This window comes from Podarcis melisellensis (genome assembly GCF_964234715.1).
Source record: "Podarcis melisellensis genome assembly, chromosome: 4".
Taxonomy (NCBI): domain Eukaryota; kingdom Metazoa; phylum Chordata; class Lepidosauria; order Squamata; family Lacertidae; genus Podarcis; species Podarcis melisellensis.
Window position 1 is genome coordinate 102,016,459 of NC_138531.1, and position 23,323 is coordinate 102,039,781.

At 47.3% G+C, this 23,323-nt stretch overlaps 2 protein-coding genes across 2 annotated transcripts; one reads left to right on the forward strand and one right to left on the reverse strand.

Moving 5' to 3' along the window:
• The first annotated feature begins 1,333 nt into the window (after nt 1-1,333).
• RRM1 (ribonucleotide reductase catalytic subunit M1) lies at nt 1,334-19,155 on the forward strand. The gene is made up of 19 exons (XM_081908893.1): nt 1,334-1,509; nt 3,353-3,441; nt 4,182-4,359; nt 4,727-4,827; nt 5,540-5,599; nt 6,643-6,682; nt 7,633-7,795; nt 8,289-8,430; nt 8,638-8,721; nt 10,106-10,267; nt 11,009-11,088; nt 11,732-11,933; nt 12,987-13,136; nt 13,471-13,692; nt 14,532-14,608; nt 15,155-15,290; nt 16,285-16,380; nt 17,212-17,400; nt 17,971-19,155. Exons 1-19 carry the CDS (start codon nt 1,491-1,493, stop codon nt 18,151-18,153), a joined length of 2,373 nt encoding a protein of 790 aa, XP_081765019.1. The 5' UTR covers nt 1,334-1,490; the 3' UTR covers nt 18,154-19,155.
• A 3,090-nt stretch (nt 19,156-22,245) lies between these two features.
• Nucleotides 22,246-23,262, reverse strand: LOC309368835 (olfactory receptor 52K1-like; the record flags this gene model as incomplete). The annotated part of the gene is made up of 1 exon (XM_081909141.1): nt 22,246-23,262. The coding sequence occupies exon 1, from the start codon at nt 23,245-23,247 to the stop codon at nt 22,246-22,248; it is 1,002 nt and encodes a 333-aa protein (XP_081765267.1). The 5' UTR covers nt 23,248-23,262.
• Between the last annotated feature and the right edge of the window lie 61 nt (nt 23,263-23,323).

Here is a 23,323-nt window from a genome sequence, read left to right on the forward strand (position 1 = left end):
GCACCTGCTCGCTTAGTGTGGCGGCAGCACCTGCGACTTTGCAACTCCTTGCCTATGGATCTCAAGCCCAGGGGCCAACACCCTGGGGCCCTGAGCACCCACAAAATTCCCCATGAAGGGGCTGGGCACCCACACATTTTGGTGCCAGGGCCATGCATGCTGCAGGGCACCCACAGTCGGGGGCCAAGTTGGCACCTCCGTTTTTGTTTAAATTGCTGTTATTTTTTACCTATGTCATTCTAAACTGTGATATTAATGCTGTATTCTTAGTTTTAGATTTATGTGGAAATTGTTTCCCATTCGGTTGTGTATTTTTTTGATGTGGTTTATTTATTGTTTATGACTTTTGTAATTTAGTAAATCTTGTTATGCTGTAAGCCGCTTTGAGCATTGCTTTTTTAACTGTGGAAAGGTGGCATACAAATAAAAAATGATGATGATGATCTCGAACAGGACCCTTTTTTGCACCCACTAAAAACATTATTGCTTAGACCAAAACATGCAGTTATGACTTTTAACGCATTTTAGCATTGTAATGTTTTGCATGTTTCATGCCACTGCCGTAAATTTTCCCCACGGCTGATTTCATCGGTTTATCATTTCTTAAACTGTTTTGAGAGTTGGCTTTTTAAAATTATTTTTTCTTTTACAGTATATAAATGGACTATGTTTTATGGTAGAAGTGGGAAAAACGAGCCTCATTGCAGGCGGGGAGCGGCTTGCCAGTCCTTTCTGGAGATGCCATTTGCCCTGGGGATTCCCACATGCCAAGCAGCCATTCTTCCCCCTGCCAGTGAATCTCAAGGTCCTAGTCCTCATGGTGGAGAGGGCTTCGTGCACGACTGGGTGCTGCTGTGCCTGGAGGTGTATTATATTAGTAATATTCCACTTTTATACTATCCTACATTAAAAAAAAAGAACCACAGCCCCACCTCACAGAACTTAAAAATTCGTGAAATGAAATACATTTATTTTATTCAAAAATAAAATAAAATTGGTAAACCACTTTGAGTTTTTTTATATTTATTTATGTCTTTATTTACAATCCAGTTGTGTATAAAAATTTCTAATGAGAAGTAAAAAAAACCCAAAACCCTCAGAGGGCGCTTTCCCCGTGAGGTTTCTTCGCGCTCTTGGGCTCCCCTCAGAGAGAGAGGCGGGAAAAGGCCGCCGCCATCTTTGTCCCGGGCACGGAAGCCAGGGCCTCCCATCGCCTCCGCTTCCCCGGCCCAGCTCTGCGCAGTGGGAAAACCTGTGCCAGCCCCCAAGATGGCTCCGTCGGCGCCCCGGCGTGGGCGTGGCTACGGCGGCGCGGCGGGGCCAGCGTCGCTTGGCGGGAAGGAGCCGTTTCGCAGGCGCCGCCGACGCCGCCCCCCCCCCAGCCGCCTCATCCCGCGCGCGGTTCCCGAGGACGGAGGGAAGGTCGGTCGCCTGAGGAGAAAGAAGGGAAGGGAGAGGAGGAGAAGGAGAAGGCCGCCACTGCCACCGCCATGCACGTGGTCAAGAGAGGTGAGGAGGAGCCCCCCCTCCAGGGCGAGTCTGTTTGTGAGAGGGGGAAGACTTTTTGTGCCCCCTTTACCCCCCCAAAAAAAACCCTTCATGGAGAAGTGGGGGGGACGGGACGGAAGGGCCAGGAACTGTGAGCCCCCCAAACCCTCGGCCGACCCAAGGCCAGTATTCCCGCCATAAAAAGAGAGAAAGAGATGGAGGGGGGGGGTTTCATTTCTCTTTCTGGGGTCTTCGCGTAAAGGGAGGGGTAAAATGACAGAACTCAGAAGAGATCACTCAGGAGACAAGGTAAAAAAACACGAATGGGATTGCTTTAAAAAAAACTACCCGGCAAAAAACGGCTCCAAAAACAATACTTTGGCTGTGCTTAATCACACAGGTATAATGGGGAAAAAACAACCCCTGATTTTAATAAATGAATACAGAACAATTCTGTATACTTGACTAATTCTTTTTCATTTATTATTTCCCCCCGTTTTTCTGTATTTTTCTTATTATTTTTTCTTATTTGGGTGTAATTCATGCTTTCTCTGTAGTTTTGAAAAATGCAATAAAGCTAATAAAAAAATAAGTAAAGGGTGGGGTATAAAGCCAACAGGAAAAGAAACATTATTATCATTGGCCGTATTATGACCATTTGCCGCTGTTGCTGCTGCTCCTCTTTGGCCGCCTTGTGTGGGAGAAGGCCAGGATTGTCAGTTTAACAACAACAAAAACTAATAGTGACAACAACAACAACAACAACTAATATTAACAGCAAGCGGGTCTGGGGTGGCGTGGAGGCCGCCTGGTCTGCTCCCTTGCTGCATTCACTAACTGCCCGCTGCCTTGAGTCCCTGTCAGGGGCAAGGGCAGGTGTAAATGAATTGGTAGTAGTAATAATAAAAAAAATACAGTGGTACCTCTGGTTGCGAATGGGATCTGTTCTGGAGCCCCATTCGCAACCTGAAAGGAACGCAATCCACACCTGCGCATGCGTGGGTCACGATTCTTAGCTTCTGCGCATGCACGTGATGTCATTTTGCACATCTGCACATGCACAAATGGCGAAACCCAGAAGTAACCCTTTCTGGTACTTCCGGGTCGCCGTGGGACGCAACCTGAAGAAACGTATCATGAAGCAAACGTAACAAGAGGCATGACTGTAATAAAACTCCAGCTTGCCTTTCCCCCCTTCCATGGTACTTAAGGCGGTGTGCAAGGTGGTTCTCCCGTCCACCCTTTTAATACCCACAGCAACCTTGCAAGGTAGGCTAGGTGGAAAGGCAGCGGCTGAGGAGGGATTCGAACCCTGGTCTCTCCCAGTCCCTCGTCCGCTGCACCACACCAGAGACACGGGGGAAGGGGGGTTGCTGATGCCAGGAGTGAGGCAGCACCCAGTTCCTGCCAGACCACCCCCTCCCCCCCACCTCCTCCAGGGTCGGCCCAGGGCACCCCGAGGTGCCACCCTGCAGGCTCTGGAGAGAAGCATCTCCAGAGGCACCCTGGGGTGGTGTCCTCTGGCCCAGGTTGGGTGCAGCTACATCTCCCCTTGCCACCCCTCACATTATCGCCACTCCCCAAATTGCCGTTTGGGATGCAAGGGCCCTTGTGGTGACAGGCTCACATTGATATCCCTTGGGTCACTGAGCTCGTGAAGTGTCTGTTTCAATGTGTTTGGATGTCCCCATTTATTCCATTTGCATCCCATTTTTTTCTACTTGGTGGAGGGGCTAGTTAGTTTTTCTGGGAGGGATATGGCAGCAGTGGTAGAGGCTGTGAGGCCAAAGCCTTGACTGGACCCTCACCCAGTACAGCGTTTGCTGAGCAAGTGATGCTAAATGTGCCTGTTTGTTTTCGGCAGATGGGCGCCATGAGCGCGTCATGTTTGACAAGATCACGTCCCGGATCCAGAAACTGTGTTATGGTCTCAACTTGGACTTCGTCGACCCTGTGAGTGTCTTCGGTGCTATCATGAGTCTGTCATGGTCTAAGATAAAACAAGGACGGTAAAACATCTTGAGCACATTGTAATGGAATAGTGGGATGTCAATTCTCATGAATAAATGAATGAAGCTCCTTGTATGCTGAGGAAAGTTCTGTTCATGATAGTGACAAAGCAGTGTTTGCTGCTGTGGTCCACAAAATATACATTTGAAGTTCCAGTCTGTGCACAGTTGCCTCAGTCTGATTTGGAAACCAGTCTGCTTTTTGGGTGTATGCCATTTTTAAAATAAATAAATCTGTAAACTGCCTTCCAGGGAAAATGGCTACTTAAGATGACAAGTTTTCATGTAAAATTCTGAGCAATTGAGTACCTCCAAAGTATTACGTTCAGCATGGTTATATTTACAGGTGGTACCTTGCAAATTTTAAGCCTTGCTCCGCACTAAGCAATCACTGAGCTACTGCTGTTTCTCAACTTCCCAGCCTTCTGAGCACTCCTCTCCCCCTCTCATCCCTCCCATTACCCACCTGTTGTTTTAAGATTCATACATTTACTCTTGTTGAGGCATCTCAATCTCCATATTACTTTAACCACCTTGAGAGTGAAAGGAACCAAGTGGACAGCTTTGCTACAAAATTCATATAGTTCTCTGGCAAACAAAGTCATCAAAACTGACTCCCCACCCCACCCCATTATAGCAAACTAACTAACTATAGCAAATTTGCTCATTTTTTTTCTTGTCCAGGCTCAGATCACCATGAAAGTGATCCAGGGCCTTTACAGTGGAGTCACTACCGTAGAACTGGATACTCTGGCCGCTGAAACGGCAGCAACCTTGACAACCAAGCACCCTGACTATGCTATCCTCGCAGCAAGAATTGCTGTCTCCAACCTGCATAAGGAAACCAAGAAAGTATTCAGCGGTGAGTGTGGGGGTGCTGCCACAGCACAGGAAAACCATTTCTGCAACGTTTGTGGAACTGGCATGTTGGAGGGATTTTAACAGCAAAACTATTGGGTGGAGAGGTTTGATGTAGTTAATCCTACTAATAATATGTAGCCAGGAGGCATCAGATTGCATTGAAATTCTCACCGATCAAATGGTTGTGATGAATTGTGGAGTTAAAACATTGTTCAATAAGCATGAGCTGATTTCTTCAGCTGATTTGCTCGGTGGTGGGGCATTCAGCTTGGCCAGTTCCCCTCCGCCCCCGGTCTCCAAAAGCAAGTAATAATACTGGCAAACCTTATAGTTGTAATTATTAAAATACAGTAATCCCCCTTTTTTAGATGTGATGGAAGATTTGTACAACTATGTAAACCCGCACAACGGCAAACATTCTCCAATGATTGCTAAGGAAACTCTAGACATCGTATTGGCCAACAAAGATGTAAGTAACGCTTTGGCAGAGCTAACAGGAAAGAATTAAAAGCAGTCTGAGTTAAAAGCAGAACGGCTATTCTGGCGCTAGGCTGTGGGAAGCAGTTTTCACCTGAATATCCACTTGGTGTTTGGGAAACTGCGTAATATTCTGTGACAGAGAATGATGAGATGATCCACATGCGTTTGTGGAGAGTCAGATGAGTTGCCAGACAGAGGAATGTGCATGGATTGAAAGTTAACTTGCCAGCATTTTCTGTGCAGTTGTGATGGCTGCCCTTGTGCTATCATCCATGCTCCACAAATGCCTCATGGATGTTGGTGGAAGGTGGCCTTGCCATCTCTTTTAAACGTAGGTTTTCCAAAGCCCTGTGTTCAGACCTAGTCCTTTAAAATAAGCCCTTTACAAATATAGTGATTTTTCATACAGTGTGGCATTGTTGGTTTTTTGGGTACACATAGAATATTCCAAATGCAGTTATATTGATCAACTGAGCCAGGGGACATTCTGCAAAAAGGAAGTGGTGCTGGTTTGAAATTAGGAATTGTTTGCTTCTTAGCTTCCCATTTGGAAACAAATTGAGTCATCACAAAGTTGAAAAACAGAACAATTTTGAAAAATACTTTTTGTATCACACACCATGTAGGTTTTTGTATTACAAGTACTGAGGTATACATAGTCTAAATGTGTTGATCTAACGTTCATTTTTTTCTTCTCTCAGAGACTGAACTCTTCTATAATTTATGATCGGGATTTCTCCTATAATTACTTTGGCTTTAAGGTAAAGAGTTGTTCTTTCTTTGAGGGTGTCAGTTACCGGTAAGGCTTGGAATGGCAAGTTCTGTTCTATGTAGGAGCCCCAGACAGTAAATAAGCAGCCTCATCCCAGCTGTTGTTCATATGAATGGCTTGGGGAAGGCATGTCGAGGCAAGATGCCTTCTCTTGATGCCTTCCTTTGCAGTGTGCCACACACATCTCCCTCTAGTGGAATTTTGATAAGGCAACATCTAAGTAAGGCAGCAATTTTCAAGCTTCCCAATACCAGGGAGCTGTGAATGCTGATAACCTGGTGAGAAGGTTTCCCCCATGGCTTCCCTCAACATCGTCCACCGCAAAGGATCCTAGGTGTGCTTTAGTGCCCCCCGCTCTGCTTGCATGACTCTGCACATGGTGGGGCTGCTCTGCCACATCAGCCTTCGCCAATGCGGTGCCCTCCAGGTGCTGTTGGACTGCAATCCCCATCAGTCCACAACATCTTAAGGTCGGGCCGGCTGAGGCCGGTGGAAATTGTAGTCCCAGCAACATTTGGAGGGTACAGGTTGGTGAAGACTGCAAAAACATGAGGTGGAAACACAGCCTAGGAGAGGGGTGGGGAATTGGATCCTGCCATCCAACTGAATGGAGCCAGCAGTGGGCAACTCCCGAGTCTTCCTTTGTAGCCCGAATTGAGAGCTTTTGGGGGCCTTTTTGTGTTGCTTAAGCAGGGTGATGGAAAAGGCTCCAAATTTTAAGGAGTGCTGAATTTTGCCTGCAGAGGAAGAAGCATAGACCTGGGAAAGGTTGAGTTGCCCCACCCACAATGCTCCAGGAGAAGCCTCTTGCAGCTGTGTGTTGCAGGGTCTTCCTCAGGGAAGCTGGTCTGCCATTGTGGAACTGATGAGGAACTTTGGGGTTTCCTGAAATAATGATTGAAAGCCACAGCCTTTCAGGTGCAATAAGAGGGTGGTGGTGGTGGAAATCAATTGATTTTTTTGGTAGTAAATCTACTTTATTTTTTATAATGAGCTCTGACCTATGTCCTTTCCCTTTCCTCTCTTTTTAAGACACTTGAGCGTTCGTATCTGCTAAAAATCAATTCCAAAGGTAAGTGGTACATGAGAATTGTCTCAGTCCTGTGTACAAATGCATATAGCTTATTCTTAATTTTTTGTAAACTGTCTTGAAATCATTGACAAAATGTGATATATAAATGCTTTAAATAAATAAAGCCATAGCTTTCTAGAAGTGATGGCCTAAGGGGGCTCTGTGACACTTTAATGCTCCTTGGAGTTTAAATCATGAAGGATTAGCGCTTCTGTAGGCGGGGTGATTCTAGGTATTGGGCTTCCTATTGAGAGCTGGCCCCTTGTCAGAGGTAGTTATTCTTCTGAATGCCAGCCACTGATAACTGCAAGAGGGGAGAGTACTGCCATTACATTCTTGTGTTCTCAAAACCATCTAAGTAGCAGCTTCATTGGGCATTAGGTTACAAATGTTCCTTACATGCTGCTGCTGCCTTGCATAGGAACGTGTGAAGCTGCCTTATGTGGAGACAGACTCACTGGTCCACATTACCTCAGTATTGTCTACACTGACCGGCAGAGGCTCTCCAGGGCTTCAGACAGGGAATGTCTCCCAGTCCTACCTGGAGATGCCATTGGGGATTTAATTTGGGACCTTTTGCATGCAATACATAATCTCTACCACTGAGCCAGAGCCCCTCTGCACTGAAGAAGTAGATAGGGATTTCTTTTAACTCACATGGCAGCAGTTCACTCCTGAGGTGACTACCGAGTCTTCTAAATTTGTTTTTATTTATTCTGTTTGGGTTGAGGGGGGCTAATTTGGACCTTTGGCAAGAACTGACTCTCCTCCCCACCCCTCATCAGCTTTTACTCTTGCATCTTGCTGTGCCTGGAATCCTACAGATGCCAGAACAGGAAATTGCTCTCTGATCTGACAGAATGCATTGGGCCCAGTTGCCTTGGCGGCCTCCTTTCGCAGGCTGTGATGCACTCATGTTTTCTTTTTGACTCCTCTCTTCCGGTGTCTAGTGGCTGAGCGCCCCCAGCACATGCTGATGAGGGTGTCGGTGGGAATCCACAAGAACGACATCGATGCTGTAATCGAAACCTATAACCTCCTTTCTGAGAAGTGGTTCACCCACGCGTCGCCCACTCTTTTCAATGCTGGTACCAACCGCCCCCAGCTCTCCAGGTAATCCGGGCAGGTGGCCACTGGAAGAGGGAGCAATTGAGGATGGTGTTGCTTAAGCAAAATGGTTTTAACTTCTATAAAATGGGCACCAGCTGGACCTTCCTTGCTCTTGCTTAGACTGGTCTGCAGTATTTACAGCAAGCATTTTTTCAGAGGGGTGCATTTGCTCCTACTAAACAGAACAGTGCCTTCCTAGAAGGTCTATTTGCTTGCTATTGCTAACAAACAAGTTTCTTTCTTAACTGCTGATGCTAATTGCTGGGGGTGGAGGAGAGGTATTGATTCAACATCTCTCATATAAAGAAGAAAAACCCTTTGAGGAGAAAATTAATGTCCTATGGCTTATGAAATCAGGTGTTGTAGTGAGATTATAGCTGTCAGTTTGCATTCCCCCATCCCCCCCCCAAAAATCTGCGTGATGGCCTTAAATGTCAGCTTGAGTGCTCTCTGTCCCCTCCTGTGGCATTTAACACTTCCGTTTCCTTCCATCCAGCTGCTTTCTGCTGTGCATGAAGGATGACAGCATTGAAGGGATCTACGACACTCTTAAGCACTGTGCGTTGATTTCCAAGTCTGCTGGCGGGATTGGTGTTGCAGTGAGCTGCATTCGAGCCACTGGCAGCTATATCGCCGGGGTGAGTTTTGAATTGCCATGTTAGTGATTGCTGCAAAGCACCTGTTTTCCAGCCCCTTGAGCTGCTGTGGCTTTAATGTAACTTAAACCAGGTCCTGCGTTATAAAAGTGGCAGCCTTTCCTATGTGGGGTTGGGCACCTGCCTCTGCAAGAGGAACAAACTGCTCTGTGCCTTACGTGATGCCCATCTGCTTTCTCTTCGTTTCAGACCAACGGGAACTCTAATGGACTTGTCCCAATGCTGAGGGTCTACAACAACACAGCTCGCTATGTGGACCAAGGGGGGAACAAGGTGTGTTGGCTTCTTCCAGAGACTATGCATTTGGGTGGAGTGGGATTGCGAGTTCAAGTGCTTCAAGACGTTTCCAGCATTCTCCCCTGCTCTTGTTCTGAAACTCCTTTTAAGGGAAGCGCTTTTCAGTAGCCACATCTCTACTGTGAGAGTGCCTGGTAGTGTTTTTAGTTCCTTTTCAATGTGGGCATTGTTGGCATGCAGAGGGCTGGGAGGCCAGCTGGCAAGCCCCGGCTGGGCCATCTCCATCCAGCCGTGCTGCTGCGAAGACCATCGCTTCTGCTCCGACGTAAATCAGTGACCCGGGCTTCTGAGCCAGGGCACACTATCAGCAGATCACCGTGCTGCGCACCCAGAATGGGGGTGAAGCTTGTGAAAGCATACTACAACTACAGATTTATTAATCATAAATCAGGACAAGGAAACATGTCGTTTCTCATGTCATCTCAGAGAGAACAGCAAAAGTTATACACAACGGAAGTTCCCAGCATACTGTGCTGGAATGTAAACAGACATGTGACATGTAACAATCCCATGTCTGTTCCTTAAGGTGGAATGGAAATGTCAGCAGGCATCTCAGGCTTGCCACTGGGTAGTCCCATGGTGTAAAACAGGCATAGACAGCCTTTGGCCCTCCAGATGTTTTGGCCTACAACTCCCATGATCCCTAGCTCACAGGACCAGTGGTCAGGGGTGATGGGAATTGTAGCCCAAAACATCTGGGGGGGTCAAAGATTGCCTATGCCTGGTATAAAAGTTTGCTTTTGTGACTCTGGTGTCTCTGAGATGCTGGAAGGGTTGCCCAGAAGTACAGTCAGCGTTTGGGATTTTTTCCAAGCTCTCTTAGGCTCATGTTAAAGGTTTTGGCTGCAGGGAATTCAGTGAATAAAAATGCTCCGTAACGTATTTTGATCCCCCAGCTTCTTTCTATCTGTAGAGTTTCTAAAAATCACCTGTTTTGAAAATTGACCTTGAAAAATGTTCCAGTTGATACCAGTTTGCTTATACCTAATATATAAGACGTCCAGGTTGGGCACCAAGAGACTCTCCTTGGATCCTCCTGGTTTGTAGTGCAAGGCTTCAAAAACTTTTTGAAGGTTGGGAGATCATCCGGCGAGATCTCTAGTGTCGCGTGAGGTGCTTCATTTGGGAATTGAACAAAGTGTAATAAACATGCAGAAGCACTTGGGTGTGCTTGTTAGATTTTGCAAGCAGCCTTAGTGCAACCGAATCCGTTGTTTGGTTATAATCCAGGAAACGACGGAAAGCTTTGGCCAGGCAGAAGCCACTTAATTTTTCTTCTCCACCCTAGCGAGAAGCTAGGGGCAGAGATGCAACTCCCTGTAGGCGTCATTCTGATTCTTCTGTTTATTTGCTCTGCCAGAGACCTGGAGCCTTTGCCATCTACCTGGAGCCGTGGCATTTTGATATCTTTGAGTTCCTTGACCTGAAGAAAAACACTGGGAAGGAGGAGCAGCGCGCCCGCGACCTCTTCTATGCCCTCTGGATCCCAGACCTCTTCATGAAGCGCGTGGAGACCAACCAGGTGGGCAGCTGGGCTCACAGCACAGGCACCTGCCAGCAGGGCTGCAAAGAGTGGGCAATGGCATGTGCCAGAAACAGTGCCCTTAACTCCTTTTTGAGTTACATCTTCTCTTGTCGAGATACAGCCATATAACCGAGGAGTTAGAGAGTAACACTGATTTGTAGTGTCTTTCTCTGTTCCTCATGAAATGTATGCCTAGCATCATAACGGGTCAAGTCCTATGGCTTTAAAAAGCCTAAAGGCAAAGTGACATTGGACCCAACATCTATCCAATGATCATTGATCAGTTCTGAAACACTGAAGAAGTTAGAAAATGGCTGTCTTGTTTTAAATGTCTAATTGGGTTTTTTTTTTTGTATCCCATTTGGTGTCCTCACAGGGTGTCCTCAATCTTTTTAAAATGTTCTTTATTTTAATATAAAAACAATTGCCAACAGGAGGGTAATGCACAGAAGTAATGCTTTGTGTGTTCGGTTCTTTGTATTTCATTCTATTGAAAATGCAGTTGAGCTTCTAGAAAAAAAATCTTTTGTGTTCTTCGCCCTTTCCACTCCCCGGAAGTGAGCTAAATTGATAAAAATGTTTTCCCTGTTGAGGAGGGAAAAGTGGTGATTAAAGTCTTTACGCGTTTAAACACATGAAGGCTTGCTAATGTACATTTTGTCTTTGCAGAGTCCTGCTGTGTGGAAGATAAGAACAGTTTGTGTTTGTCCTTGCTTACTTTCAGTCTTTCTTTTGCAGGACTGGTCTTTGATGTGCCCCAATGAATGCCCGGGCCTAGATGATGTCTGGGGAGAGGAGTTTGAGAAGTTGTATGAGAGGTATGAGAGAGAGGCTGGTGCATCCTTTGGCAAACTTTGAGCCAGGAATAGCCTGACAGCAGCAGCTCCTTCACCACCCCGCCTTGCCCCTTAGCTGGGTCCAAATGATTCCAGACAAAATACCTTTTGAGTCTGCTTAGAAATGAAAATGGAATCAAAGCTCTTGTTACCTCTTTTCATTCTGTATGTTCTGAGTGGGAATTTGTAGCTCATTTGAAGCAACTACAGTTCAGAAAATTTAATGGAACTGCAGTTTCTGCATTCCCCCCCCCCCCCCTAGTCTGTATTCTGAAAATGGGAACTGGCAGTGCTCATCAGCTGGAGCTGGCCAAAAATCCAGACTCTTGAGAACAACACAAACTGCTTCTGTTACAATTTCCCCAAGGAACTCTGGGGAGCCTACGAATATTGCAACAGAGCTCTCAGCACTTGCCCAAATCTGCAGCTCCCAGGATTCCCTGGAGCAACCCAAGACCATTACACAGTTTCGGTGTGCTGTTGTGCACCTCCTGGTGGGCCTTGTTCCACCAGGAGTTCATAGGGTTTCAGTGTCCTTGCTTTGCAAATGAAACCGAGATGCTTGTGAGCCTATGTTCAGAAACTCCAAGCGGGTCCCAATGACGAGTCTTGCTCTGTCTTGCAGCTATGAGAAGCAGGGGCGCGTCCGCAGAGTGGTGAAGGCTCAGCAGCTCTGGTATGCCATCATAGAGTCTCAGACGGAGACAGGAACTCCTTACATGCTGTACAAGGACTCTTGCAACAGGAAGAGCAACCAGCAGAATCTGGGAACTATCAAATGCAGCAACCTGTGCACAGAAATTGTGGAATACACCAGCCAGGATGAGGTGGGTTGGGTAGGAACCAGGTGCCACTGCGGCTCCGCGGAGTCCGTTTTAGGGAAGGTGTTCCCACGAGATGTATTTGGGGGAGCCACTGTTCTCCCATGCTTTGCCAATCAAAAGGGCAAAGGGATGTTCAGATGCCACAAGAAGTGGGAGATTCCTGCTTTGTTTTAAGGAAACTCATCTGTGCAAAATGAGAACAGGCCTTTTCTCTGGTGGCTCCCCCTTGGGGACTGCTCTCCTCTGGGAGGCTCACCTGGCACCGTCCTTGCATATCTTTAGGTGCCAGGCACCAGGAAAAAACATTCCTCTTCAGCCTTGGGCTGTTAAACAATCTATGGCCTTTTAAGTGTGTACTGTGCTTGTGTTATTAGTTTTTTGTTGTTTTTATGCTGTAAACCACCCTGTGATGTTTGGGTGAAATATTATTTTAATAATAATGATGATGATGTAGAATTCACTGCCTGGTGAAAGGAACACAACCAGAAATTAATGGTGTGCATAGATATATGTAGAGCAGGGAAGACTGGCACTACCCATCTGGTGGTGTGGGCAGTGTGTGTGTGTGTGTCAACAGAATGAGGATCATAAGTGGTGTCGACAGCATGTCTGAAAGGACTAGGAGCGTCTAGCTTTTGAGAAATAAGAGGTGGAGTGGTTGGGATCTCTGTATGTTGAGTTACTGCCCTCGTCTGACATTTTGAGGATTTATTCCTCACAGGATCACTGAAAATAGAATTGGAAAGCAATGGTTTTGATTACTCCTTACCATATTTGAGCACATCAGCATAGCATACCTGCCTAGGCAGCCTGTGGGATCTTCCCCATACCATTTAGAACTGGATTTAGAGCTCTGCATTTAGGCAGAGGGTGTCCTGGCTCAAAGCAGGCGTTTGGCCTATGAGTGGCTCTTCAGATTCTGCCATTCCGGCTAAATGGTTGATGAGCCCGTCATGGGGAACATCTTCTGCCATACAGTTTGTAACCCTTTCCCCTCTCTCTACTGCATACATTGCTTTAGCCATTGAGCGCTGCTTCCTTCTTTGCCTATTCCAGGTTGCGGTTTGCAACTTGGCTTCCTTAGCCCTGAATATGTACGTCACTCCTGAGCATACTTACGACTTCAAGAAGCTGGCTGAGGTCACCCGAGTCATTGTCCGGAATCTGAACAAGATAATCGACATCAACTACTACCCTGTGCCAGAGGTACGAAGGAGGAATTGGTAGCCCTAGATTGAGAGGTGCTCTTGGTAAGGCTGGTTGTTCAAGGTTGAGGGCCTACAGAGGATCAGCAAGTTCTCAGCTACTTCCTTTGAAGGGTGGTTGACACTATGGAGAAACTGGGAGTTTCTGTATTCATGTATTTTTTCCCCTAAAGCACATTCCTTGTTAGTCAGGCATTAGCTAGTGGGCTGTGGGAGGCACACAATACATTAGTAGGGGAAGAATGATTTGCCTGAAACCAGAGCTTGCCCATTCCAGGTTCTTAACTCTCTGCCCCCCCCCTTTTTCTCCTTTTGTCCTTCACAATGTGTTGCAGGCCGAGACCTCAAACAAGCGCCATCGTCCGATTGGTATTGGTGTGCAGGGGCTGGCTGATGCCTTCATCCTCATGCGGTACCCTTTTGAGAGCGCAGAGGCCCAGCTGCTCAACCAGCAGATCTTTGAGACCATTTACTATGGTGCCCTAGACGCCAGCTGTGAGCTTGCCAAGGAACATGGGCCGTACGAAACCTACGAGGGCTGCCCAGTCAGCAAAGGCGTAAGTGGCAAAGTTTGGAAAGGTTTTTGAACCAATGGTATTGAGGGTCCTTTGGGAAAATCTGTCGGATCGGAACTTGTGGAATCTCAAACTGAGATGCCAAGAAGTGCCACAACTCCAATAAATGTCTGCTGGACTACACTGAGATGCTGAACTAATTTAAGGGTCCATTTCACCATTTATTTCACCCTATGATTGGTGTTGTTGAATCTGGCCTTTTGGCACAGAGTTCAGATATTCATGAATACCCAGTTTCATTTTTTAAAAGACGTTCCTAGCCCTCAATTCCTACAAGATGCCCCTACAAACTTTTTCTTCAAAAGCTTTCTTTGTATGCATTTTTACACTTGAGTGAAATGTCTGCTTGCATCTGGATCCGCTAAACTTCTAAATCCTTAGGTATATTTTGAAGCTCTCAAATTCTTCCAAGTGTTCTGCTTTTCCTCTGCCTTTTCATGAGTAGTTGAGATTAATAAATTGCACAGCTTGGATTTTTGCCACGTGCCCTCAACATGTCTGAGATGCTTTTTCTTACACATAATTGTCTCAGATTCATTGTGATGAAATTCATGGCTGAAACCTCTGAAGGATGAATAGCCACATCCATGGAGAGAAACCATCAACTCATGCCTGTGTGGCGAGCTTGGCATTTGCCATGTGGTGTCTAAGCAGGAATTGAAGCACCGTGTATGAACCAAAAATTGCAAGAAGCTGCTTTTCTCTTCACCCCCCCCCCCTTTGATTTATATTGTGGGCTTTCCTGTGGTAGCAGGCAGGCTGCACACCCTCACTTAGGTGGCAGGTTTGGTTTGACGAGATGGTGTGTGCCTTTTCTTCAGATCCTTCAGTATGACATGTGGAATGTGACCCCTACAGACCTTTGGGACTGGAAGGCTCTGAAGGAGAAGATTGCAAAGTGAGTAAAAGCCCTTGATCTCTTTGGCGCAGTGTGCCTTGGGCAACACCCAGAGCTGGCTGGTGGTGGGGTTAATGGGTGAGGAGTAGCAGAGCATGCAAAGGGACAGAGTAACTCTAAACTGAGGATGTTAAAACTGCAGCTTGAGCTACGTAAGAGCACAGTCTTCTCCCCGATGCAGCTCTCATTCATTTCTGTGCATCTTGCATGGGAGAACTTAACGGTGTATTCTGATCTTGGGGTATCCAGTGTTCATCGTGCTAGGAGCAGATGCAGTAGAATCAAGTCCGTTAATTTCAGTGGGACTACTCAGTGACTTAGTTGCTTTTGTTTAACACCAGACCGTGAGATCCTTTTGAATGCTGGGGGAATACAAGCACTTTAGGGTATTATCCGTCACCTGCAACCAACCTGGCAGATGGTTCCGCTGGGCAAGATAATTTTTAATTTGCCAAAACTGGGCTTTCCTTAACTGATGCCAAAGGCTGGTTCTCTGAAGATGGCGATCCTCTTCAATCACGGGTCCCTGCTTTCTGTGTGACTTAGGTACGGGGTTCGGAACAGCCTTCTACTTGCACCAATGCCGACGGCTTCTACAGCTCAGATCTTGGGCAACAATGAGTCCATTGAGCCCTATACAAGCAACATCTACACGCGCAGAGTTCTCTCTGGAGAGTTCCAGGTAAGGCAGCAGAAGGGTGGCCTTGAGCAACTCAGGGGTAAAGGTGGGTGCTGTGCCTGAGATCCCGATGTCCTCCTTGCCATCCTCTCTAATAAAATTCAGCCCCTGTCTCTTGTGAGTGCCAGAAGCACAGGCCTGGTTCACACACAACATAAAACTCTAGTTTACTTTGAGCAAACCTTGGCCCTGCTGCTCTTGGTTTGGAGAGAGTTGGGGATTGTCTCCTCCCCTGTGTGGCGCAGTCAGGGGCAGGGGAAAAGCTAAGCAAGTCTGCACATTAAACCGTGGCTTTGTGTTGTGCGCAGACCGGGCTGCTCTTTGGTGGCTCATGGCTCCAATATGTGCTTCAAGGGGAAATGGTTGCAAAATTCAAGATGCTAGCTCTGGTGATGAAGAGAATTGTCATGGTGGTGGACTGGCATGCGAGACTTAGATGAGCTTCAGAAAAGGGCAGCCAGAATTATAAAGGGGATGGAGCAACTTCCCTGTGAGGAAAGGTCACAGCATTTGGGGTTTTTTAATTTAAAGAAAAGGCAAGTAAGAAGGTACATGATAAAGGTGTATGAAATTATGCCTGGCATAGAGGACAGAGAGAAGCTTTTCTCCCTCTCCCGTAACACTGAAATTCGTGGACATCTAGTGAAGCTGAATGTTGGAAGATCCAGGACAGACAAAACCCTACTTCATGCAGCACAGAGCCAAACTAGAATTGGCTGTCCCCCAAAATGGTGACGGACACTAACTTAGATGGTTTAAAAGGGAGACTAGACGCATTAGCAGGAGTTGCCAGTGGCTACCAGTCATAATGGCTGTGCCCTGCCTTCAGGCACTGAGGCAGCCCACAAGCTTCCGAATGCCAGTTCCTGGGAACAGGAGATACATATGTGGGGCGCATCATGCCCTGCCTGCTTGTGGCCTTCCCAGAAGCTGGCTGCTGCAGCAAACAGGACACTGGCTGCTTGCTGTAAGTGAGCATGACTTCTGGTTTTTGCAGATAGTGAATCCCCACTTACTAAAAGACCTGACGGAGAGGGGCCTATGGAGCGAGGAGATGAAGAACCAGATCATTGGCTACAATGGCTCTATCCAGGTCAGTTGCCGGGGGGGGGGGCTTTGCCAAGGGGGCCGTGTCTGCATGGAGGCCTCAGTTCTATACCCGGCTCCATATGCGAGAAAGAGGTTCTTCCTCTTATGTGGAGATGCTAAAGAGAGAGAGAGAGAGAAGAATGCAAGAAAACCATGCCCTTCAAACGTACCTGCTACCTTTCTGTGTCTGTTCATTATTTAAATGGGGATAAACAGTCAGTTGAACATTGAAATTGTTAACATCCAGTAAGGCTGCGCAGCGCAGGGCTGAGAAAGCAGACAGGGAGTGGTTTCTCCTCCCTCACCTAATGCTAGAACCTAGTGGGGCCATAGGGAGAACCAGAATTTTAGAAGATTCAGGACAGATCAAAGAAAGGACTTCACACAGCTAAACCATAGCATGTGCTCACACAAAACGTAGTGACGGCCACCAGCTTGGATGGCTTTAAAAAAGAATTGGACAAATTCAAGGAGGACCTGGCTATCAGTGGCTGCTAGACTCAATAACTATGCTCTGCTTGTGGCCTCTTTCCTTGGGGGCACCTGGTTGGCCACTGTGAGAAGATGATACTGGACTAAATGGACCACTGGCCTCATCCAGAAGGGCTTTTCTTACGTAGGTGAGGCTGGTATGGGGATAGAATCAGCACAGGATGACTTGGAGGGTGCGAGAGGGCAGAATCCTGCTAGTCTTGCTGATTTTGATAGTGTTGACTTTGATTTCCTTCTGGATCCTCCACGGGAGTCGGCCAAATCCAGCCCCCCACCCCTGGTGTAAGCCAAAAGCATCCTTCCTGTCCACTGGCAGTCATCCTGCAGGCCTTCTGCCTTTCAGAATATCCCTGAGATCCCAGATGACTTGAAACAGCTCTATAAGACGGTGTGGGAAGTCTCCCAGAAAACGGTCCTCAAGATGGCAGCAGACCGGGGGGCCTTCATTGACCAGAGCCAGTCTCTCAACATCCACATTGCGGAGCCCAACTATGGCAAACTGACCAGCATGCACTTCTACGGGTGGAAGCAGGTAAGCAGAGCGACGGGGAGGGAACCACCCTAATGCAAGTTTTTCCTGTCGATCTTGTAGGTTATATTTTCAAGCTATAACAATATAGCCCTGATAACAAGCCGTTGTGTTCAGGCCCTGTTTTGACAAGTCCTGCAAACCTTGTCTAGGGGGAAATCCTGGCTCATATGGTTCTGCCTGGTTTTTGAATTGAATTGGCAGTTTAATACTTATATAAAGCATGGAATACTTATGGAAGATACAGAAAGTATAGAAAAGGATAGTTATTATATAGGTTGTAGCTGCCAACAGTGGTAACGTCCTTTGCTGGATTCTGGGTTACCTCCTGTTACTGAGGTGTCAGGAGCAAAACCTACTCAAACTGCTTTAATTCCTCTCTTATCTATCATCTATATCTATTATCTATATCTATCTATCTATCTATCTATCTATCTATCTATCTATCTATCTATCTATCATCTATCTATCTATCATCTATCTATCTATCTATATCTATCTATCTATCTATCTATCATCTATCTATCTATTCTCTATCTATCTATCATCTATCTCACCCTTTCCTGCCCACAGGGTTTGAAGACTGGCATGTACTACTTGAGGACAAAGCCTGCGGCCAACCCCATCCAGTTCACCCTGAACAAGGAGAAGCTGAAGGACAAGAGCTTCAAGGAAGAGGAGGAGAAAGAGAGGAACAAAGCAGCCATGGTGTGTTCCCTGGAGAACAGAGACGAGTGTCTCATGTGCGGGTCTTAAGCAGCTGCCAGGTGTGGAGGCCCCCCTTACCTCTCCTGCTCCAGCCCCAGCTAGGTTAGTTAGGTCTAGTTCACTTTGATTAGAAGAGAGAGGCTGCCGTTCTGCTTCAGGAGGGGGTCAGGCAGTTGTGGCTCGCTGGGTGCAGTGGTGTCCTTGCTTCCCCTTCCGATGGCAAAGCTGTCAGGGTCATCCAAGTGGGGCGGCGGCGGCAGCAGAGGCAATCTGCACACACGGCTGTTGTAGCAGGAACCTTTAAGTGCTCTTTTATTATCCATAATGTAAATAATAGTAGGCTCCTTTAAAATGCACATAAAGAGAAGGTCACACGTCTTGTTATGCCTGGGGAACAAGAACTTTTGACAATCGCTTCTTATGCCAAAATCTCCACCAGCATGTCTTGTTACCCAGAGAGACAACATCTCCTCTCCAGCCCTTGGGGTCTAGCACTCACTCTCTCTCTGTCTCAAGACGAGCAGTGTGCAATCAGGGGGCTGCAGAGCAGGGAGAGGGGAAGGGAGCATCTTTGCTCATCGTGTGGGCCTCCATCTTGCTACTTTAAGGCGCACAACTTGCCATGTGGTGCCACAGCCCATACCAGCCGCTTCTGGAGATGGGCTTAGAGTTACTGTTACATAGAGGGAATGTTTTCCCCTTTCCTTCACCGGCTGTGAATTCTGGGGAAAAGCCACTGGAAGGAGCTTGGATTAAGCATCCAAAAACTGAGCTTGGTTTAGCAGTGTTATTCTTTGCCACAAAGCTGCTGCTGTGGCCACTCCTGCCTTCTCTGAAGAACGACGTTTACTGGGCTGAGCTGCTTATTTTATAAAGACAAGAAAAAGACGCACACCACAAACTAAACCATGCCTTTTTTTCTTCAGTTCTTTGTCATTCCCATCGGAATTAAGTGGCCTTGTTCTGGACTATTTATTGAATTTGGGTATTCTGCATGTAGACTTGAATCCTCTAAGCAAATTCAGTGCATCAATAAAAGCCATGGTGTAATGTTGGTGTCCAGCATTTCTTGGGGCTAAAGAGCCTGGAAATTCATGTCCTTGTTTGAAATAGCCAAAGTCATTGGCTTGGCATCTTCCATGGTTTTCTGGGATTATGTACAACGGTACAAATCACTTTCCTGAGTAAAATTCCTAAATGAACTGCTAGTTTTAGGATTCCACTGCAGGCAGGGAAGGGAGAGTTTGGTTGAATATGACAAGTTGAACATTATTATTATTTATTCAATGTATATCCCATCCTTCCTCCCAAAGGAGCCGGGGTTGAGGCAAAAACATCCACAATAATAATTTTTTAAACAGCATTCTAAAAACAAGTCAAATCATTCTACAAAAAAGGTAGGGTTTCAAACATTGCCAGGACGGCTCTGAAGTGCCAGGGTAAACAGGGTTATTTTCAGATTCCTCCTGGAGTCATAGAATTGTAGGGTCTAACCCCCTGTAATTCAGGAGTCACAGTTAATAATGTTGGGAGACAGGCATATTTCGCGTGCGCGAGAGCATTCCACAAATGGGGAACCACAACTGAAAAGGGCTTACAAGCTCGGTGGCGGTGGCACCAAGACTCACCTGCCAGATGGTTGATATTGGGAAGGTGCTATTTTAGGTTCTTGGGTCCCAAGCCATTTTGGGCGTTACATGCTAGGACTAACCTTGAATTGGGCCCAGTAGCTCACTGGCAGTGTTTTCAGGACTTGTGGCGCATGGGGTCACCCCACTTAATCAGCCTGGTAGCCTCCTGCGCAGCCTGCAGCCTCTGGAACTTCAAGGGCAGCCCCACATGTTCGAGGAACAACTATAGCCGGTAAGCCAGTCTAAGCCCAAGCATAAGGACTCCTAGCCACAGAAGCCACTCGGGGTGACAAATTGGAATTTCAGGCTACACTGTCGAAAGCCACTGGGACCAAGGAGAAACTGATCAGGGTCTTAAGTCTGGATGACTGATGGTGCCAAAACCAGGCCTGCAGCCCACTGGGATGGATATAGGAAGGGTTCCCAAATTTTGGGGAGCCACTCCCTGTTTGGTTTCATAAACTCTTCCCCAGTGCCCCATACCTTAATATAAAAAAGCTGTTTGCATTATCCTATAAGGAAAGCAATAGCTGGTCACTTAAGTGTCCTTGTCACTATCCCAAAAGAACTGAGCCCAACTGCAAGAGCTACAGCCAAATGATGGTGCCCTCCAGGCTAATTGGGGGGGGGGGCTTTCTTCCAGTCTCCTCACCTAGCTGCTACCTAGAACAGGAGCCAGAGAGCTGGGTGTGAGCTGAGCTGGGAGCTGGAGACACGGAAACCTGCTTGCCCTGTGCTGGATCCAAAGCTGCGATGAGCAGAGAAGCAAGACCTGCTGGGGTGTTGGTGCTGTGAGCTTCTCAGTCTTATGCTCAGGTTGTACATATGGGGAAATAAAACCATATATCCTAAAGACACCACAATCTCCGCTGACCTTCATTCCAAGGAAACCAAACCTGGGTAAACAACTGGAATCCCTGGAGACTCACCGCTCAGAGATTGGGGTGGCAGGCAACAATATCTGTATACCCTCCATGCTGTTTAATGCATGTGCTACTTATTTAAAAGGAAAGGTCCCTGTTCCAAGGTGGTTCACCTGGTCACGAAGCAGCTCCCACGTTGCCACTATTATTTTATTTTTGTTTTGTTTATTTCTACTCCACTCATCTGACTAGATTGCCCCAGCCACTCTGGGCAGCTTCCAGCACATATAAAAGCATAGTAAAACATCAAACATTTAAAAATTCCCTATACAGGGCTGTCTTCAGATGTCTTCTAAAAGGTGTAGCTATTTATCTCCTTGACATCTGATGGCAGGGCATTCTACAAGGTGAGTGCCACTACCAAGAAGGCCCTCTGCCTGGTTCCCTGTAACTCCAGAGAACGGGAACTTGTATGGGGTGTTAAGAGGGGGGGGGGTAATACCTGTGGCAGGGGACATCATCATCATCAATTGAATTTTATTCCGCCCTGCATCAGTAGATCTCGGGGTGGTTCACAACATAAAATACAAGATAAAAACGAACAGGAACAAAAAACAAACCAATAACCCCCTCCCACAAATACATTTAAATGGTTATAGGATGTTAGCCAGAGGCCTGTTTGAAGAGGGACATTTTTGCCTGCTTCCTGCAGGTACACAATGAAGGTTCCAGGTGAGTCTCCTGGGGGGAGAGCATTTCACAGATGGGGAATCACTGCAGAAGAGTCCAGGGTTGTCACCCTCCGGACCTTACCTGCAGGAGGCACACGTACCTTACGTAAAACATGATTCGGAAGAGCAGTTTGCATGACCCACTAAGGTAAGGTTACCAGATTTTTTTCAATGCATTCGGGGACACTTTTCAACTTCCTACTAAATAGATGGCTTTTTTTGTCAGGGGACTGATTTGTGGAAACAAAAGGAAGGCAACCACACAATAACATTCAAAACAGTAACAATTGCACATTTATTCACAATCCAGTTACAACTAATTAATTCAACAAAACTGATGAACTTGAAGAAGAAGAAGAAGAAGAAGAGGAGGAGGAGGAGTTTGGATTTGTTATCCCGCCTTTCACTCCCCTTCAGGAGACTCAAAGATGGCTCACAATCTCCTTTCCCTTCCTCCCCCACAACAAACACTCTGTGAGGTGAGTGGGGCTGAGAGACTTCAGAGAAGTGTGACTGGCCCAAGGTCACCCAGCAGCTGCAGGTGGAGGAGTGGAGACGCGAACCCCATTCACCAGATTACGAGACTATCGCTCTTAACCACTACACCACACTGGCTCTCTCTGATGCAGAGATGGCAGCTTTTCAAAATCTGATCGTCATTTACACCTCTGCTACAACGTCCCCCTTTTTTTAAGGGAAATTCCCTTATTCCGAATAGGATTCCTCGCAAGAAAAAGGAAAAGTTGACAGCTATACCTGTGTGCTGCCCCTTTGCCTCTTAGTTCCTCCCGGGTAATCCCACCTTCCCACAAGGGGTGGCTCCTCCCACTTTGAGAAACGCTGATTTGGGAGCTTGAGAGAGATGCCAGGATTAGGAATGCAAACGGAATACTTAAATCCATCACCCGGACCATTTCAGGTGCCTAATTTCCGGGGACCAAACAGAGTCCACCTCCACCTCCTGAAAAGCCTCAGGATGCTTTCCCGAATCTCCTTGGTCCTCACTCCGTAAATGATGGGGTTGATGGCCCATGGGAACAGCAGGTACATGACGCTGAGCAGGTTGTGGACGTCTTGGGAGGCCGACTTGGCCAGGCGGAAGACGATGGAGGAGGAGAGGCAGGAGGAGTAGCCGATGAAGAGGACGATGAGGTGTGTGCTGCAGGTGTGGAAGGCCTTGTGGCGGAAGCTCCCAGAGGCCATTTTCAGGGCCGTGAGGATGATCTTGCTGTAGGAAAGGGTGAGGAAGACCAGGTCAAAGACAATGGTGAAGGACCTCACGGCCATGCCCACCACCTGGTTCCTGGAGGTGTCCCCGCAAGACAACTTCATCAGGGCCATGTGCTCGCAGGCAAAGTGCTCGATGACGTTGGAGCGGCAGAAGCGCACCTGGGAGGCCAGGATCACCACCGGGCTGACGATGGACACGCTCCGCACCAGAGCGGCAGCCGCCAGGAGCCCCAGGAGCTTGTCAGTCAAGATGTCGGCGTAGTGGAGAGGGTGGCAGATGGCCACGTACCTGTCCAAAGCCATCATGAGGAGGATGCCTGTGTCTAGCATGATGGAGAGGTAGAGGAAGAACATCTGGACCAGGCAGCCGGTCAGAGAGATGCTGCTGATCCCAAACAGGAAGCTCAGCAACATCTGGGGGAGGACTGTGGTGCTCCCAAAAACATTGACCGCCAAGAGCAGCGCAATAAGGAGGTACATTGGCGAGTGGAGGCAGCTCTCTGCCTTCACGGTGTAGATCAGCAGAGAGTTGGCGAAGATGATCATCAGGTAGATGCAGAAGAAGGGGATGGCAAGGAGGTACCTGGACGTCTGGAAGCCAGGGAAGGCGAGGAGGAGGAATTCCCTGTAGGAGATGTTGGCTGAGGTGTTCTGGACCAGTTCAGAAGGGCCTCCAAATTCTGACATGGCTTTGGACCTGAAATGGGGGGAAACGGGGAAAGGACTTACTTTGTTGTCAACTATTTGTGGCTGCTGTGTGATT